A 19,592-nucleotide genomic window follows, 5' to 3' on the forward strand; every position below is an offset into this window, starting at 1 on the left:
TAAAGTCATGTGATGCATATTTTCCTTTCCAAACCGTAAGTGATGATATCTGTTCCAACACATTTTATCACATAGCTAACAATAGTAAAGCACCTACCTCCTTCTCCAACATCAAGCCTTCTGCTCTGAGGTTCTTTTCAAATGTGTTTCTTTTGTCATATTGTATATTTGTCTTTCTATAAACCAAGATGTAATCGATTCTTTTTTTGCCATCTTTGAATAGAGGTCCACTGGATGCTATGTAATTCATGTCATTCTGCAAATAAAGAAATGATTGTTAATGGTGTGGGCTAGACAAGTACATACATTTTTCATTATAGTTACTTTCATTTGAACACTGGCAATCAATATCAAAAAATTTACTTTTAATATTGCTACTACTACTACTGTGAGATATGGAAACAGAATTAAAGAAAGTTTACAATCCACTATAGGAGCCACATTAACAAATGATGTTCCAGGAAATAAAATTAGGTGATCTGATACCTGAATGTGGGTTCTGTGGTGCTGGCATAAAAATGCATATGCTTTATTCAATAAGACCCATGAAAATAATATCATACAACAACAAATAATAAAATAATTATTTACTATTTTATTTAATCATAAAATAATGCTAACATACATTGAGTATTTAGTAAAACATCATGACCAGATATAAATGCTTTCAATACTTTATCCTATATACTACTATGTGCATTTCAAAGATAAAGACACTAAGACAGAGAATATAAATACTAAGAACTGAAACCAACTTTATTTCCTGTGTTGAATAACACTCAGTCCAGGCATTATTTTCCTAAATCCATATTTAGTAATACTGAAACCAAAAAATAATCCCTAAGCTCTTTGCTTTGGGAAATACTTTTTCTAAGAATATATGACTGCAAACAACTAAAACAGCTTACTTTTCAAAACAAATTGCTTGCTCAGCAAGACTGCTCTAGGGCCTTCATTCTGTTGTACCTACTAACTTAAGCTATTTTTAATGGACTTTGCCCAATTTTCAACCAAATTCTTGCCTTGTAAGACCTACCTTAAAATTACCCAGTCTAGGCTGCGAGAATCCTTTGAAAACGCTTCCCTAACTTCATTCTTCTGAAACACTACTAAGACTATCCATGTGGTATTCTTATTTGCTGTAAGTAACTTCAATAAATCAGCTTTATTGATCAACACATTTTCCTCATGGTCCTCTTAGTGGGGGTTTTCCAGTATATTGCCCAAGATCAACGAGGAACCAAGACTTGAACCTAATTTCTTCTGACTCCAAGTTCATGTTCATAACTATTATCTACCTTATCCTTCTTTCTCCACTTTCCTTCAAACTATTTGGACATCTGTATCAACTCTCTATTTAATGTTTCCCATACAGGCATTCTTCAGATTCAAAGCACTTTCCAACATCTGGGGAGATATTAGATAATGTCAGACAAAGACGTTTCACACTGCTTTGGAGGACCCTGACTGGGGCATATATGCAGCTCCAGGTGAAAGAAGTGAGGACCAGAGCAACCTGATGTTCAAGGAGATAAAGGCCAACAAATCATTCAGGTGAAGAAACAGAAATAATATCCAAGAAATACTTGCCCTACAGTGACAGGTTAGGTTATCTGAGGAGCCTCTAGTGGACTCTGGCTCTTCAGAGAGATTAAGTTCAAGTGTGTAAATTTAGTAATAGAAATTTCCAAGTTCAAGAACAAGAAAGCTTTACACAGTCTTTTCTTCAATGAATGAAAAAGTTTTGAGATTTCCAAGATTAATATGGAATCCTGGAAGATTCCACAGGATCTGGAAAGGACTATAAAGTGACAAAGTGACTAAGTAACTAATATCAGTGGAACAGGGCCTTGTAATTCCATAAGAGAGTAATAATGACAGAAGTAGCTATCACTGATCGAATACTTACTATGTGCTATGCATTGTGCCAAGTGTTTCAAAAGGTTATTTAATTCAATTGCCATAACCCATGAAGGTAGATATTGACATGAATACGTAGAAGCTAAAGAGGTTAAGAGACATACAGATATCACAGAAAAGAAAATAATAAACCCAGCATATCCACCAATTTGATACCTTACCTGGTGGTCATGACCACTGTATTTAAAAAGATAAAGGCCATATACAAATAAACATTCCTAGGACTAAGGCTTGAGTATTTTAAAAAGACTAACAAAAAAGGCCATTTCCAGCTGTTACATAAGAGAAGTACTTTTAGGTGAGGGAATTTTTTGCCACAGAAGGCACAAATTCAGATTTTAGAGGGTTTTTGCCTCCAACACTTCAGACACTTTTTTCATCAAGGTCACTAAAGACATAGTCATTGCTGTATCCAGTTATCAATTTGCTGTCTTTTAAATTTATCTTCCTGCAGTGGAATCACTCTCACCTACTTTATACACCTTTTTCCTTTGACTCCCAGGATATCTAATGTATCTGGATTTACTCCTAGTTAAGTGGTCACATGTTCTCTCTTCCTCTGATTTGTTAATGAACCATTCATTGGTTCTCTTGCCTTTTTTACCCTATATACTCCCTCCTTGTGATTTCGTCCAAGCTCATGGCTTTAAATAACCATCTGTATGTTGACTACTACATAAGTATTCACCGGCTTATATATCTAACTGCCTTCTGGATGTCTAATGAATATCTCAGAGTTAACTGTCCAAGATGAAATTGCTTATCTTCTTCAGACAGGTACTTCCTGCAACCTTCTTTAATCTGGTTGGTTGCAATTCTGTCTTTTCAATTACTAACATCAAACATCTTGAGTCGTCCTTTTTTTTTTTTTTCTTTCTTGTCCATCTAACATTCAAATCATCAAGAAAATCTTTCAAAATATATTTAAAATCTCACCACCTTCTAACACCTTCATTACTACTACCAGTACTATTACTCTGGTGTAAACCATGATAATCTCTTTATTGGATTATTGCAATAGCCTGGCTTGTCTCTTTGCTTCTCTTTTCTCCTGTATAGTTTGTTCTCAACATGACAGTTGAGTTACCTCAGTGATTCTCGATATTATAGATGAGATCATGTAACTCCTCCAATTGCTTTCCATGTTACTCATCACTCTTGATCCCACTTCCCCTAATCTATTTTTTTCTTAGCAACTGCTAACTTCTAACTAACATATATATAAATATATATATATATATATATATATATATATATATATATAGTGCTAACTAATTTATTAATTATCTTTTGTTTGCCAACAGTCTTATTCTGCAAAGATATAAATTTTATGAAGGTGGGAACTTTTTAACTTTTTGGTTTACATAGTATCTTACACATCTGGTTCACAGCCAGACACACCATAGTCATCAGTAAATATTTATAGAAAGAAGGAAAGAAGAAAGAAGAGAAGGAAGTAAAGAAGAGAACACCCAACCCATAGTTCCATGTATTCAGTAGACAGGGTTAACAACAAGAATACAGGCCTAAAAAATCATGTGGTCATTTGTCATCCTCTCCTTTCCGACATTTATAATAGAAAAAATTATAATAGGCTAAAATGAAGAATCTCAAAATCATAGTAGCACTGAAATTAGTTACAATTCGGCTTGCCTTTTAACTTTATATCTGTGATCCACTGTTTACAGGCATCTCCATGCTGATCTAAGAAAGGATTAGGTGAAAATAAAATGATACACACATTTTTCTCCATTTTTCTTAAAGTATACTACCCTCCCAGTGTAGTAAACAAAATCAACTGAATCTCATAGCACTGGAAACATATTTAATCCCAGGTGAAGGCAAATGTCCTTCAATGAGAAGACCTAGAAATCAAGAGACTTGTTGGTAGAAAAAAAAAAAAAATTAGAAAGACAAAAAAGGTTTTTAAAATATTTTATATGCTTTTCATTTTAAAAGCAGTATGGACTGAAAATGGAAACATGATAGTTATTTTCTATTACTCTAATTATAAACTACGTAAATGCTAAACTTTCCCAGAAAGACAGCTATCTGTTTTAAAAATCGACATCGTTATAAAAAGAAGTAACCTCTGATACCCAAATTTTGTCTCTCAGCGAGTAAATAACTTCACAAACTTATTAGCTGGAATTTTAATTTAAATATTATATAAATTCCAAATGTTGAATGGTGAGTTTTTACCAGTTTTAACAGATAATAATAAAAAGTAGATCTCAAAATGACAATACAGAAGCATAGTAAAATTTGGAAAACTCTTCTGAATTATGTAGAAAGAACTCAGTAGAGGTTCTATATCATTTTAAGGTTAATAGTGGTATACTTTATTTTAATATATATGATAGTCATTAACAAATATGTTATTTAACCCATGTTCAAACCTGTTGTTTAAAAACAGAATTCACTGAAAACTGATTACATATGTCATTATATCTAGAGAAAAGGAATACAGCTTCTTCAATTGTTTGGTACAATAACAACAGAACAAACATAAAATCACCATTAATTTCATGAGTTATTGGAAATAGTGAAATACTTTCCAATTACAGTAGGAATGCATTCAATTTAGAGTTTTTTCATGTATATTGTCTCTAGGGGACAGAATAAAATTTGCTTTTCTCAGAGAAGCCGGAATGCAGAACATTCATAAAGTACCTACCTAATATTTAAACAGTTTTAAAAATAACTCAATCATGAATGTGTTTGCAAACTATGAAGCTCAGATACTTTCAGGAAAGCTGATCTTCTTAAGACATATTCCAAGAACATGCAAGTTATGGCTCATGTTGAGTAGGAATCCTTTGCAAATATTTTAGCCCATTTGCAAAACAGTAGCAGAGATTGGTGCATTCGCATAAGAACCTGTTTTACGGTATTCTTTGAATAAAATTATGGCACTAACTGCTTGTCTTGGTGAGGGTGAGGGGCTTTTCATTTTCTGAATGTTTCTTCTCAATCTATAGGTATCAGTTAACACCTATGCGCTAACCTGTAGGGTTAAGGAAAATAAGACATTAAACATTTAAAGGAATTTTATCATATACTTGCAATTATAGGCATGTAAACATTTCATTACAATGCTCTATCTATTATGCACCCTAATAGAGTTATAAGCTGTAAACACATGATGAATGTCAGAGTGTATCCAGAAGAAGCCTGATAGATACCAACAGACACTGAAGGTTATGTATCTTTGTGAATTTACCACAGCCAGTCTTTATCAAGCACATACAAAATTAGATCATATCATTAATCAGTAGGTGATTGCTGGTTATCTGTACTTCACACTTGTGAGTTAGTAAAATGTAGTATGACACATTGGTTAAGGTGTCAAGAACTGCGTTTAGACGTACTTGGAATCTAATTTATTGTCTTCTTAGGCATTTAATTTCACTGCTTAGCCTAACTTCTACAGCTTTTAAATGAAGATAACAATGTTACCAACATTGTAGAATTATTATTATGGCTAAATGAGATAGTGCATGTAGAACACTCCCCACGCTGTCTGATTCATCTCAGGAGATCAGAAAAATGTTGGCTATTTAAAAAAAAAAATCAGGTAAAACTATATAATGTATTCATTTACACTGGGATTTTACTTGTTTTCCAATAATCCAAATGAACCCTTTTACTTTCTGAAAAATTATCTTTCTCAGGACAAAGACAGTTAGAAACGTAGATAAGTAATGCAAATAACATTGATGTAAGTATGGAATCATAGCAAAGGAAAGTAGAAGTCCTTTATGTATAACTTTGAAATATAATTCACTACAAAACACAAAGTGTAGTAAAAGAAATTCATAGCTTAATGAGTTACTGCAAGATAAACACCTACATAACCATTACCCAAGTTAAGAAATAGAACCTCACCAACTCCTGAATAAGCCTTATTTATACCACTCTCTCATGTGGTTATCCAATTGTTCCAGCACCCTATAGTAAAAACATCTATTTCCTCACCTGTTTTTTGTCCTAAATTTAGTCTCTATATGTGTGAATACTGAATATTATAAAGATGTTTTCCGAGATGCGCCACGGCTTCGGTAGCGACAGCAGCTCAATCTGTGACTGAGCAGTGCTAGCACCTCCTCCAGGAGACTTGCTGTCAGCCAGCCCCCTTCTCCACGGTAACCATGTGCGACCGAAAGGCCGTGATCAAAAATGTGGACATGTCGGAAGAGATGCAACAGGACTCGGTGGAGTGCGCTACTCAGGCGCTGGAGAAATACAACATAGAGAAGGACATTGCGGCTCATATCAAGAAGGAATTTGATAAGAAGTACAATCCTACCTGGCATTGCATCGTGGGGAGGAACTTCGGTAGTTACGTGACACATGAAACCAAACACTTCATCTACTTCTACCTGGGCCAAGTGGCCATTCTTCTGTTCAAATCTGGTTAAAAGCATGGACTGAAAAGGCCGGGCGTGGTGGCTCACGCCTGTAATCCCAGCACTTTGGGAGGCCGAGGTGGGTGGATCACCTGAGGTCAGGAGTCAAGACCAGCCTGGCTAACATGGTGAAACCCCATCTCTACTAAAAATACAAAAATTAGCCGGGTGTGGTGGTGCACACCTGTAATCCCAGCTACTCGGGAGGCTGAGGCAGGAGAATCACTTGAACCTGGGAGGTGGAGGTTGCATTGAGCTGAGATCAAGCCATTGTACTCCAACCTGGGCAACAGAGTGAGACTCCATCTCATTTAAAAAAAAAAAAAAAGCATGGACTGTTGTGCCACACACCCAGTTGATCCATCCAAAAACAAGGACTGCAGCCTAAATTCCAAATACCAGAGACTGAAATTTTCAGCCTTGCTAAGGGAACACCTTGATGTTTGAACCTTTGTTTTTTTGTACAGGGCATTCTCTGTACTAGTTTGTTGTGGTTATAAAACAATTAGCAAAATAGCCTACATTTGTATTTATTTTCTATTCCATATTTCTGTGCCACGTTGTTTTCTCTCAAAATCCATTCCTTTAAAAAATAAATGTTGCAGATGTGAAAAAAAATAAATAAATAAATAAAGATGTTTTCCATTCGACTTACATTTGTGAAATGGTCATAGTTCATTCACCAGCCCTTTGATTGTTGACAGATTCTACCTCATCTTGTCAATCTTGACCTGATGTGGAGCTTGTTGTGTAAAGGCCCTGATACAATTTATGGTATCTTGCAAGTCTTCATGTAGCATGCATGGCTCCGTACAGGTGGAATCTCCTTGATTACTGATTCCTGACCTATGCTTAAAATGTTGTTTTGCCATGCTATGTAACATGGCAAAACAAGGATGTAACAAGGATGACACTCTTCCCAGTGTACACAGCTCTCAGGCGCTGCCAGTATCTGCTCCCACCCACTGTATTCTTTTTCTCCACATTTTTATATTCAGAACCAATGTAACCAAATATTGCTATACCCATTTAGTAGGTATTTTTATTTTTTATTGGATTTAAAGAGTAATAGGCCCAGGTGGGGCAGGACAGAGGAAGCAGGGCATGACTCTGGCCTGCTCAGAAGACTGCTCAAGGGCCGTAGGTGGTTAATTTCCTTGGTTGTGTTGCCTTTGCAGTCCAATGTTAAAGACTGACAATGAATCAGGTTAGTCCAACTCTCCTCCATAATTTGGGTGGCCATCAGGTGGGTTTCAGCTCATAAAGCCAAGTATCTATAGTCTAGGTTCATTATTCTTACTCCTATCCTATTGAATCTGTTAATAATAGAAGTTTTTCATTAGTTTCTAGCAGTGGAATTTATTTTTGGCTTTCTGTATCTTTTTATGGTAATTATTATGTTAAAAGATGGAAGTCTAGACACTGGTAGTCTGATGCTATGGTTTACTTAGTAGTTCTAGTTTACACTCCTAAATTAGAGAAAAATCCAACACTCTTGGTATGTAACTAAAACTTATTTTAGAGTTACAACTATTTCCTCTTAATAGCTCTTGTTACAGATGTTACTTATTATAGAGAGCAAAACCAGGTGTTTGTATTTATTTATTTATTTATTGCTGCAAAGTATACATAAATTGAAAGTGTAAACCACCGAATGGGAAAAGTATTTAAAAACCATATATCTGATAAGGAACTTGTTTCCTTAATATGTAAACAACTCTTATAACTCAACAAATAAACCAATTAACACAAATCAACCAATTAAAAATGGATAAATGATATGAATAGATATTTCTCCAAAGAAGATATAGATATGAGCAACAAGCACATTCAAAAATTCTTAACATATAGTTATTAGTTATTAATAAAATTGTAGTTATTTAGATTAGAAATCAAAATCACAGTGAGATACCATTTTTCCCCCATCTGTGAAGGTCATAATGAAAAAGACAAAAACTAAAGTATTGGCAAGGATATGGAGAAATTCAAACCCTTGTTCATCATTGATGGGGATGCAAAGCAGTGCAGAATCTTTGGGAAAACAATTTGGCAATTTCTCATATAATTAAACATAAATTTGCAACATGATAAGTTTCACTCCTAGGTATATATCCCAGAGAAACAAAAACAATGCATCCACACAAAAACTTGCACACAAATTTTCATAGAAGTATTATTCACAATAGTAAAAAAATGGAAGAAAATCAAAAAGCCCAACATCTTAATACATAAATAATGTGGCACTTCTATTTATCTAGTAAAATATTTGGCAGTAGAAAGAAATGGAAAGTTGACACATGCTACAACATAGGTCTACCTTGAAAATGTTATACTAAATGAAAGGAGGCAGTCGCGCGCGCGCACACACACACACACACACACACACACACACACCAGTCATAGGATTCCATCCATATAAAATTCAATAGTAGGTAAGTACATAGAGATGGAAAATAAATTAATAATTTCCTAGGGCTAAGGGAGGAGTGGGTAGTAAGGAGAATAACTCCTAACAGGTACAATGTTTCTTTCTAGGGAATCAAAATGTTTTAAAATTAGAATGTGGGGATGGTTGCACAATCCTATGAATATACTAAAAACATTGAATCTAATACTTTAAATGGGTGATTCATTGTATACCATGTAAATTTTATATCAATAAAGCTGCTGAACTCCATTAAAGATGCATTTTTGATTGTAAAATGCATGAAAATATAGCTTATAGAAACTAACATAAAAATTTACAGTTCATAAATATTTCTTAAACATGACATATGGTATTCATGCAGGAGTCGGCAACATAAAAATCAAAATAAAATAATATAGAAATAAAAACAGAATAGAAATATAGCAGTATGTATATGATTGAGATGGAATTACAAATCCATAAACTCTTCATGGATATAGTATACTACTCAATTAGAGACACTAAAGAAATAAATTACTTTAATGGAAATGAACAGACCCTTAACTTTCAATTTACAATAAGAAAACAAAACGAGAGGATTAAAGATTTAAGTAAGAAAAGCAAAATTAAAAAATAACTTTTAGAATAAAAAAATGAGAGCATTTTACAATAATTTTGGTAGGAAACTTGTGTTTGCTTTTAATAAGAAAAAAGCACCAGCACCAGTTACAAAAAAAAGAAGGTAGATGCAATTACATTTAAATAAAAGCTTTGTAAATTTAAAAGATATCATAAAGACTGAAAAAATCAGTTATAACTAGAATATATTTTTATGAATACAACCACTAAAGTATTAATCTTCAGATTGTATAAATAACTGTGATATTAATAAGAAAAGGCAAATAATCCAATGGAAAGATGTCATAAGATATAAACGTGTATTTAATAAAAGAAGAAATATTACATTATCTGAAATAGCAGAAGGCTGAAAACAAAACAGTCCATCAGCTGGAATGTGAAAAATAAATTGTGGTCAAACAGTTAATGCTACTTGTTTTGTAGTCATTCAGTGTAATATGATAGCATGAATGTAACCGCTTGTATATCCATCAAAGTGATGCTGTTGATCTTTTGTAAAAGCAATGTCTAATGTTACATTTTTTCAAAGCTTAAAAACAAAAATGATTTTCAATATTGTTAAAGTACAAAAATATTCATGAGAAAGCTAATCACCAAAAGCAAAACAGTAGTTCTGTTGAGACTAATTGAGGGAAATGAGGGAGTATTATATAGGAGTCTCAATTTTGGCTGTAATAATTTATTCTAAAACAAATATGGCAAGAAATAGAGATCCTGTAAAGCTCAATGTTGGACGTAACTTGTTACAGCTCAGTATGATCTAATAATATGGTTTTTGATATGCATAATACCAATTATTATTGTTTATTATAAATATTAACTACTGACTTGATAAAAATAACAAATATATTACTATACTCATAATAATAATTTAAAAAATCAGGATAACCTATGAATTTGGAAATAAATAATCTGGGATTATATATTAGTTTTAAAATCTTACTTATAAATTAAGTCTCAGTTTCCTAACTTGTATAACATAATAGGAATAACAATAGCCTTACATGACTATTTTAAGAATTATGTGAGTTAAACACTCTGTGAAATATAAAATGGTATACATCCTATACTTATTATTGCAACTAAAGACCTTCAAATGGTAAAGTCCAATTTTAATCATAATCCCTAAACCGTACATTATCTTCAGTCAACTATACTTGTATCTACATAATCATTTACAAAATTAAAATATTATTAACAAACGCTTATTAGAGATATTTAATTGAATATTTGCTCACTGGTGATTCCGAAGGGACCTCATGAGGTCTAAAGGACATCATTAGGAATGAGTAATCACCTCAGAGAACACATGTTGAGATGTGAACACATTCAAGCCCCATAAAGTCAGCTGGCAAAGACAACTGTCTACACAAATTCTAGTTAAACCCAGTCTATAGTTATTCTGTACTTCTGTCAATGATCACGTGGAAGTACAAAAGAAAAGAATTTAGAATTTACTGGTAGCTTGAGAATGAAAATAATGAGAATAAAATTTGATCTTTTATGCTGAAAGATTAAGTTTTAAATGCAGAATAAAATCAAATACCATTTTATTGTAAAGGAATTTGGGGAGTAAAATTTTACAGGAGGTTTGAAAAAATCAGAAGCATAATTTCAATGCATAACTTGCTATCATAAATGCAACACTTTCCCTTGAGGAGCTCCCAAAGCAAAACAAAGAATTTTTATTGCAAAGAGACACTTGATGATTTCCAACATGTATTTAGGAAACTCATGTAAAACATGGCTAACCTTACAGATCCAATAGAAATATTCCTAAGACACTAGTGCATTTTTATTTCTGGTTATTTGGATCAATCTTTTCCATGAAAACAAATAAAAATTACACAAAGCAAAACTTTTTAAAACAATGGTCTGGTGTAAGATTATATCTCATTGTAGTTTGTGAAAATGTAAATTAGTACAACCTCTATCAAAAACAGTATGAATTTTTTTTAAAGAACTAAAACTGGAACTGCCATTTGACCTAGCAATGCCTCTACTGGGTATCTACCCAATAGAAAAGAAATCATTATATCAAAAAAATACCTACACTTGTATGTTTATTATAGCACTATTCACAACAGCAAAGATAGGAAATCAACCTATACAATTTTCTGTGTGTGTGTTTCTGTATATACATATGTTTCTGTATATATATATATGTATATACGTTTTTGTATATATATGTATATATGTTTTTGTACATATATACACATACATATATGTATTATACATATATATGTATGTTTCTATATAGACATATGTACATACACATATATATGATATACAGAAACACACACACATACACTACATTTTCTTTATACAGTCATCTGTGATGAACACTTAGGTTGATTTTATATATAAATATATGGACACATGCACATACATACCATGGAATACTACTCAGCCAGAAAAAGCAATAAAAACATGTCTTTTGCAGCAACATGGATGGAACTGGAGTCAATTATCTTAAGTAAAAAACTCAGAAAGTCAAATGCTGCATGTTCTCCCTTATAAATGAGAACTAAATTACATGTACACATGCATATACAGAGTGGAATAATTGATATTTGAGGCTTGGAGAGTGAGGGGAGTGGGGGATGAGAACTTAACTAATAGGTACAATGTACACTATTTGGGTGATGGTTACAACTAAAAGCCCAGACTTCACTACTATATAATATATCCATGTAACAAATCTGCATTTGTACTCCTAAACCCATAAAAACAAACAAACACTGAAGAGTTCACAAGACAGTGATGAATCACTAAAGTTCAAGACAAAGTAGAAATCAGAAATCAAGAGCAAAGCTGCATCCCTGAGCACATGGGTCGCTATTACCTCCTAGGACATCTGCAAATCCTGCAAATGTGGGCTTTTTTATTAGCATGTTTCTGTGTGCTAGGTGCCAGGGATACACTGGTGAATGAGTCAGACAGCCCAGTCTGCATCTGATATTTTTAGGACACCTCAGTAGTAAGTGTTCTTGAAATATTAAGATAGTCCCTTCATTTGGCTCTGGATTTGTAGCAGATGAAAGGCAGGCAGGTGCCTGAAAAGAAGGAAAAGCTCAACACGGAGAGGTGAAATTATACAAGGGCAGGCTAAATTTATTTGCATGCTTGCAAATGCAAAAATAAAAATGTCAAGTCAAAACATAGAATGGGAAAAAAATATCTCAGGGGAAAGAGCCCCAGAACCTTCATTATCTTGGTCAAAGGCTACTATTTTCACTTGAATAAATTTAACTTGAAATGTCAGACCTCTATATCAGAGTATCAGAATTTCTGCCACTGAGTAACTGCTTAGTATCATTATCAGTGTCCTTGACCATACACATGGAAATTAGGAAAATTTGCATATGTCCCAAAGCAGACTATTCTAAACTATTAATTGTTTTCCATTAGTCTTATATGTGAAGGAAACAAAGAATACAATCTCCCATAACTTTCACACCAAGATGGATTTGATCTGATGAGAAATGTCTTGGCTTCCACAGAAGATGAGCCCTAGGCTGTGTTCCTTACATTTGCAGGAAATTACTTTCCATGACCCAGCAGTCCTATATTCTCCTTTCCTTTCCTCTAAAACCTCTATCGATAAGACAAGAATCTCCTGAGTCTTAGGAAGAGGAAGAAGGATTATCAAACAACTATATTTACTCACGTCATAAGGCAGTTAACCTTATCATGGTGGCTACAAATCATCTACTCAGAGTACAAATAAATAAAGTCACGTTACAATCTTTGGAAAGGTGGCGTAGAAAACATATCATAAACTAGTCATGCCTACTTTTCTACAAGCTCAGCTCTTCCCAGCACCAATTACTCTTGCTGTTAAAAGTTCGATACTGGCCAGGTGTGGTGGCTCATGCCTATAATATCAGCAATTGGGGGGCTGAGGAAGGAGGGTCTCTTGAGCCCAAGAGTTTAAAACAAGCCTGGGCAATGTCGAGAGACCCTATCTCTACAGAAAAAGAAAAAAATTAGCCAGGTGTGCTGGCACATGTCTGTATTTCCAGCTACTCAGGAGGCTGTGGTGGGAGGATCACTTGAGCCCAGGAGTTTGAGGCTGCAGTGAGCCATGTTTATGCCACTGTACTCCAGCCTGGATGACAAAGCAAGACCCTATCTCAAAAGAAAGATAGGTATATATAATGAGATAAACTCTTTAAGCCTATGGGTATCATTTAAGATTATTTATGGCTCCAGCAATTTCTATTCATATAGGCTTTTTCAAAGTTGGTGGCTTAATTTCTGATATTGTTGAAGAACAGGTCAAGAAGGATTGTAACCCTTCTTTGGTAATAGGTAATATCTGGAGAAAATCACACAGACTTAAATATTCAAGTCATGCATAAAATTTCAGAGACCTCATAGATCTCCTGGAGTTCATGTGTGCCCTTCCTTAGCAGTCCCTGGGTACCATGCTAGGAACCTCTGGGTCAAGCAGTTGCTTAAAAACCCTTCAGTTCTAGGAGCCCCTGTCTTTGCAAACAAAGCTCCCCTTGGCAATCTACTTCGGTATCTACAGTTTCTAATAATGTGCATGTTTGCAAAAGAAAAAATGTATTAGTCCATTTTCACACTGCTGATAAAGACATACTGAAACTGGGAACAAAAAGAGGTTTAATTGGACTTACAGTTCCACATGGCTGGAGAGACCTCAGAATCATGGCAGGAAGCTAAAGGCACTTCTTACATGGTGGTGGCAAGAGAAAAACAAGGAAGAAGCAAAAGCAGAAACCCCTGATAAACCCATCAGATATCCTTAGACTTACTCATTATCACAAGAATAGTGCAGGAAAGACCAGCCCCCATGATTCAATTACCTCCCCTTGGGTCCCGCCCATAACACATGGGGAATTCTGGGAGGTACAATTCAAATTGAGATTTGGGTTGGGACACAGGCAAACCATATCATTTTGCCCCTGGACCCTCCAAATCTCATGTCCTCACATTTCAAAACCAATTCATGCCTTCCCAACAGTCCCCCAAAGTCTTAACACATTTCAGCATTAACCCAAAAAGTCCACAGTCAAAAGTCTCATTTGAGACAAGTCCCCTGTGCCTATGAGCCAGTAAAATCAAAAGCAGGCTAGTTTCTTCCTAGATACAATGGGGGTATATGTATTGACTCAATACAGCCTTTCTAAGCAGGAGAAATTGGCCAAAACCAAGGGGTTACAGGGCCCAGGCAAGTCCAAGATCCAGTGGGGTAGTCAAATTTTAAAGCTCCAAAATGATCTCCATTGACTCCAGGTCTCACATGCAGGTCACACTGATGCGAGGTGGGTTCCTATGATCTTGGGCAGCTCTGCCCCTGTGGCTTTGCAGGGTATAACCTCCTGCTTGGCTGCTTTCATGGGCTGGTGTTGAGTGCCTTTGGCTTTTCCAGGCACTTGGTACAAGCCGTTGGTGGATCTACCATCCCAAGGTCTGAAGGATGGTGGAGCCTCTTCTCACAGCTCCACTAGGCGGTGCCCCAGGAGAAACTCTGTGTGGGGGCTCTAACTCCATATTTCCCTCCTGTACTGCCCTAGCAGAGGTTCTCCATGAGGGCCCCACCCTGCAGCAAACATTTGCCTGGGGATCCAGGTATTTCCATACATCTTCTGACATCTAGATAAAGGTTCCCAAACCTCAATTCTTCTGTGCATTCTCAGACTCAACACCATCTGGAAGCTGCCAAGGCTTGGGGCTTCCACCCTGTGAAGCCACAAGCCTGAGCTCTACATTCGCCCCTTTCAGTCATGGCTGGAGTGGCTGGGACACAGGGCATCAACCCTAGGCTGCACACAGCATAGGGCCCCTGGACCCAGCCCATGAAACCACTTTTTCCTCCTGTGCCTCCAAGCCTGTGATGGGGGATGTGGGAGGCTGCCATGAAGGTCTCTGATATGGCCTGGAGACATTTTCCCCATGGTCTTGGGGATTAACATTAGGTTCCTTGCTACTTATGCAGATTTCTGCAGCTGGCTTAAATTTCTCCTAAAAAAAAAAAATGTTTTTTTTTCCTACTCTATCATCAGGCTGCAAATTTTCTGAACTTTTATGCTGTTTCCTTTTTAAAATGGGGTGCTTTTAAGTCACCTTTTTAATGCTTTGCTGCTTAGAAGTTTCTTCCACCAGATACCCTAAATCATCTCTCTCAAATTTAAAGTTTCACAAATCTCTAGGGCAAGGGCAACATGCCACCAGTCTCTTTGCTAAAACATAACAGGAATCACCTTTCTTCCAGTTCCCAATAAGCTCCTCATCTCCATCTGAGACCACCTCAGCCTGGACATTGTTGTTTATATCACTATCAGAATTTTTGTCAAAGCCATTTAACAAGTCTCTAGGAGGTTCTAAACTTTCCCACATTTTCCTGTCTTCTTCTGAGATAGTGAAACTGTTCCAACCTCTACCTGTTACCCAGTTCCAAAGTTGCTTCCACATTTTTGAGTATTTTTCAGCAACACCCCACTCTACAGGTACAAATTTACTGTGTTAGTCCATTTTCAAACTGATGATAAAGATACACTGAAACAAGAAGCAAAAAGAGGTATAATTGGACTTACAGTTCCAAATGGCTAGGGAGGCCTCAGAATCACGGCAGGAGGCAAAAGGCATTTCTTACACAGTGGCAGCAAGAGAAAAAACGAGGAAGAAGCAAAAGCAGAAACCCTGATAAGCCCATCATATCTCATGAGACTCATTCACTATCATGAGAATAGCACGAAAAAGACTGGCCCCTGTGATCCAATTACTTGCCCTGGGTCCCTCCCGTAACACGCGAGAATTCTGGGAGATACAATTCAAGTCGGGCTTTGAGTGGGGACACAGCCAAACCGTATCAAATGGAGTTTGGGTTAAAAGACTGTTATGACTGATTTTTTGGAGACTTTGGAAGCCAATCAATTGTAAGTCACCAAAGGCTCCTTGCAAATTAGGTTAGTGTCTGTAGGGCAGTGGTAACTGCATTATGTAATGGTGACTAGGAGCACACACCATCAGAGATGATTCTTAAAAATAGTACTCAGCAAATATTTGGTTAATGCAACATTTTTCTACTAAAAGCCTCCATTCCTAACAGCCTGCTTTGACCAGTACCGCTTTAAGACCTTATCAAATGAAGACGACAGATTCAAATGTTCAGGCTCCACAAGAGTGGTAGTTTCTCTAATCTTTTTCCCTGCCTCAGGGTCTTTTTTTTTGATGGCTTTTTCATTCATTAATGAAAACATACCAATTTAGTGTAAAAGATGCCAGTAGTTTCTGCTGGACTAAGATCTCATGTCAGGACAAGAAATCCCTTGAAGGCAGTATCTTGTATAGCTTCTTGTTACCAAAGGAAGAAGAACTAAAATAAAAATTTGCATCTATAAACATATAAATGCTTTGATCACTCCAAAGAGCACTTACAGTTTTTGAAAATACTGCTTTCCAATGTAGTCCCATTACAAATACAACCCAAACATAGCTATAGCCAAAATAAAGACTCTATCTTTTTAGAATAAAAAAGTATATTTTAGCTACATAATCTTCCATGTGTTTTTTTTAAATAAATAAATTTTCTAAAGAATATTTGCTTTATTGATGTATGCATTTCTTTTGAAAAGGTGATGTTATTTTTTGTGGAGTTTTTTGAGTTCCTTTTACATTATGGATATGAGTCCTGTTGGATGCATAGTTTACAAATATTTTCTCCTATTGTGCAGGTTGTCTGTTCACTCTGTTGATTCTTTTGCTGTGCAGAAGCTTTTTAGTTTGTCTCATTTGTTTATTTTTGCTTTTGTTGCATGGTCTTTTGAGTCTTAGTTATAAATTATTTGCCTACCCCAATATCAAGATTTTGCCCTAGGTTTTTTTCTAGTGCCTTCATAGTTTCAGGTCTCATTTAAGTCTTGGATCCATCTTGAGTTGATTTAAAAAGTGGGCAAAATAAATGAATGGTCATTTTTCAAAAGAAGTCATACACAATACCAACAAGCATATGAAAAAATGCTCAACATCCCTTATCATCAGATGTATTTTTCTGTTATCACATTGCTATAAAGAACTACTTAAGTCTGGGTACTTTATATTAAAAAAGAGGTTTAATTGGCTCACAGTTCTACAGGATATACAGGAAGCAAGGCTGGGAAGGCCTCAGGAAACTTAGAGTCATGGATAATGGAGAGGAAGGAGACATGTCTAACATGGCCAGAGCAGGAACAAGAGAGCAAATAGGAAGGTGTCCCATACTTTTTTACAATCAGATCTTCTGTGAACTTACTTATTAACATGAGAACAGCAAGGAGGAAGTCCGTCCCATTATCCAATCACATTCATTCCACCAGGCCTGTCCACCAACACTGGAGATTATGATTCAACATGAGATTTGGGCAGGGACACACACCCAAACCATATCATTCTGCCCCAGGCCCCTGACAAATCTCATCTCCTTCTCACATTGCAAGTGTATCTGTCCCTTCTGAAGAGTCCCCCAAAGTCTTAACTAATTTCAGCATTAACTCAAAAGTCTGCAGTCCAAAGTCTTATCTGAGAGAAGACAAGTCCCTTCCACCTATGATTCTGTAAAATCAAATTCAAGCCTGTTGATTCCAATATACAGTGGGAATGCAGGCATTAGGTAAACACACCTATTCCAAAAGGGAGAAATTTTCCAAAACAAAGGGGCCACAGGCCCCATGGAAGCCCAAAATCCAGGAGGACAGTCATTAAATCATAAAGCTCCAAAATATCTCCTTTGACTCCATGTCACATCTTGGCCACACTGATGAAAAGGCTTAGGTTTCATCAGTGCTCTCAAGGGCTTGGACATCTGTGCCCCTGTGGCTCTGCAGGGTACAACCCTCTTGGCTGCTTTTATGTGATAGTATTGAGTGCCTGAAGCTTTTCCAGGTATATAGTGCAATCTGTCAGTGGATTTAACATTCTGGGGTGTAGGGGACAGTGACTCTCTTCTCACAGCTCCACTAGGCAGTACCACAGTGGGGACTCCGTGTGGGGGGTTCCAACCCCACATTTCCCCTCTGCAGTACTCTAGCAGAAAGCTACACCCCTGCTCCAGACTTCTGCCTGGACATCCTGGCATTTCCATACGTCCTCTGAAATCTAAGTGGAGGCTCCCAAGGCTCAACTCTTGCCCTCTGTGAACCTGCAGGCTTAACACCACATGGCAGCTTCCAAGGCTTATGGCTTTCACCTGCTGGAGCAGTGGCTTGATTCATATCTGGGACCATTTTAGCCACTGCTGGAGCTGTGGTGGCTGGGATGCAGGGAGCAATGTCCCGAGGTTGCACAGGGCTTCAGGGTTTGGATCCAAACCACAAAATCATTCTTCCCTCTTAGAACTCAGGGCCTTTAATGGGAGAGGCTGCTGAAAAGGTCTCTGAAATGCCTTCAAGGCATTTTACCCATTACCTTGGCAATAACACTGGGCTCCTATCTACTTAGGCAAATTTCTGCTGCCAGCATGAATTCCTCCCAGGAAAATGGGTTTTACATTTCTATCATAGTCAGGTTGCAAGTTCTCCAAACTTTTTGCTCTGCTTTCCTTTTAAATATATGTTTTAGCTCCATGTGATTTCTTTGCTCACGAGTATAAGAATAGGCTGCTAGAACCAGCCAGGCAACATCTTGAATATTTTGCTACTTAGAAATTTCTTTCATCAGATACCAAACATCATCACTCTTAGTTCAAAGTTTCACAGATCTCTAGAGCAGGGACATGATTACTCCAAACTCTTTGCTAATGCATCACAGAAGTGACATTTACTCAAGTTCCCAGTAAGTTCCTCATTTTCATCAGAGACCTCCTCGGTCTGGACTTCATTGATGATATCAGTATCAGCATTTTGGTCACAACATCTTAACAAGCTATAGGAAGTTCCAAACTCTCCCTCATCTTTCTGTCCTCTTCTGAGCCCTCCACACTCTTCTAGCCTCTGCCCATTAACCCCAAAGTTGCTTCCACATTTTCAGGTATATTTACAGCAATGCCCTGCCTCCCAGTACCAATTTTCTGTATTAGTCCATTCTTGTATTGCTATAAAGAACTATCTGAGACTGGGTAATTCATAAAGAACAGAGATTTAATTGGCTCATGGTTCTGTAGGCTGTACAGAAAGAAAGGCTTGGGTGAGGGGCACTCAGAAAACTTATAATCACAGTAGATGGCAAAGAGGAAGGCAGCAGGTCTTATATGGCCAGAGCAGGAGGAAGGG

At 36.4% G+C, this 19,592-nt stretch overlaps 2 protein-coding genes across 3 annotated transcripts in view; one reads left to right on the top strand and one right to left on the bottom strand.

Moving 5' to 3' along the window:
- The window catches only part of ANO3 (anoctamin 3), a 173,086-nt gene that overhangs the window by 119,534 nt on the left and 33,960 nt on the right, over positions 1 to 19,592 (bottom strand). For both annotated transcript variants that reach the window (XM_032283712.1, XM_032283711.1), the window contains one exon: positions 98 to 256. In XM_032283712.1, the coding sequence (XP_032139603.1) occupies positions 98 to 250 (153 nt within the window). In that variant the 5' untranslated portion in view covers positions 251 to 256. The remainder of the gene's footprint in view (positions 1 to 97; positions 257 to 19,592) is intronic.
- On the top strand, positions 5,966 to 6,405 carry LOC116555205 (dynein light chain 1, cytoplasmic-like). Its single transcript, XM_032283714.1, has one exon. It carries the CDS (start codon positions 6,072 to 6,074, stop codon positions 6,339 to 6,341), a length of 270 nt encoding a protein of 89 aa, XP_032139605.1. The 5' UTR covers positions 5,966 to 6,071; the 3' UTR covers positions 6,342 to 6,405.

This window comes from Sapajus apella, unplaced genomic scaffold, assembly GCF_009761245.1.
Source record: "Sapajus apella isolate SASKATOON/1434 unplaced genomic scaffold, GSC_monkey_1.0 scaffold14, whole genome shotgun sequence".
Lineage (NCBI taxonomy): Eukaryota > Metazoa > Chordata > Mammalia > Primates > Cebidae > Sapajus > Sapajus apella.

Coding starts and splice junctions, on each gene's coding strand:
- LOC116555205 (XM_032283714.1), top strand. CDS start 6,072: ATGTGCGACCGAAAGGCCGTGATCAAAAATGTGGACATGTCGGAAGAG.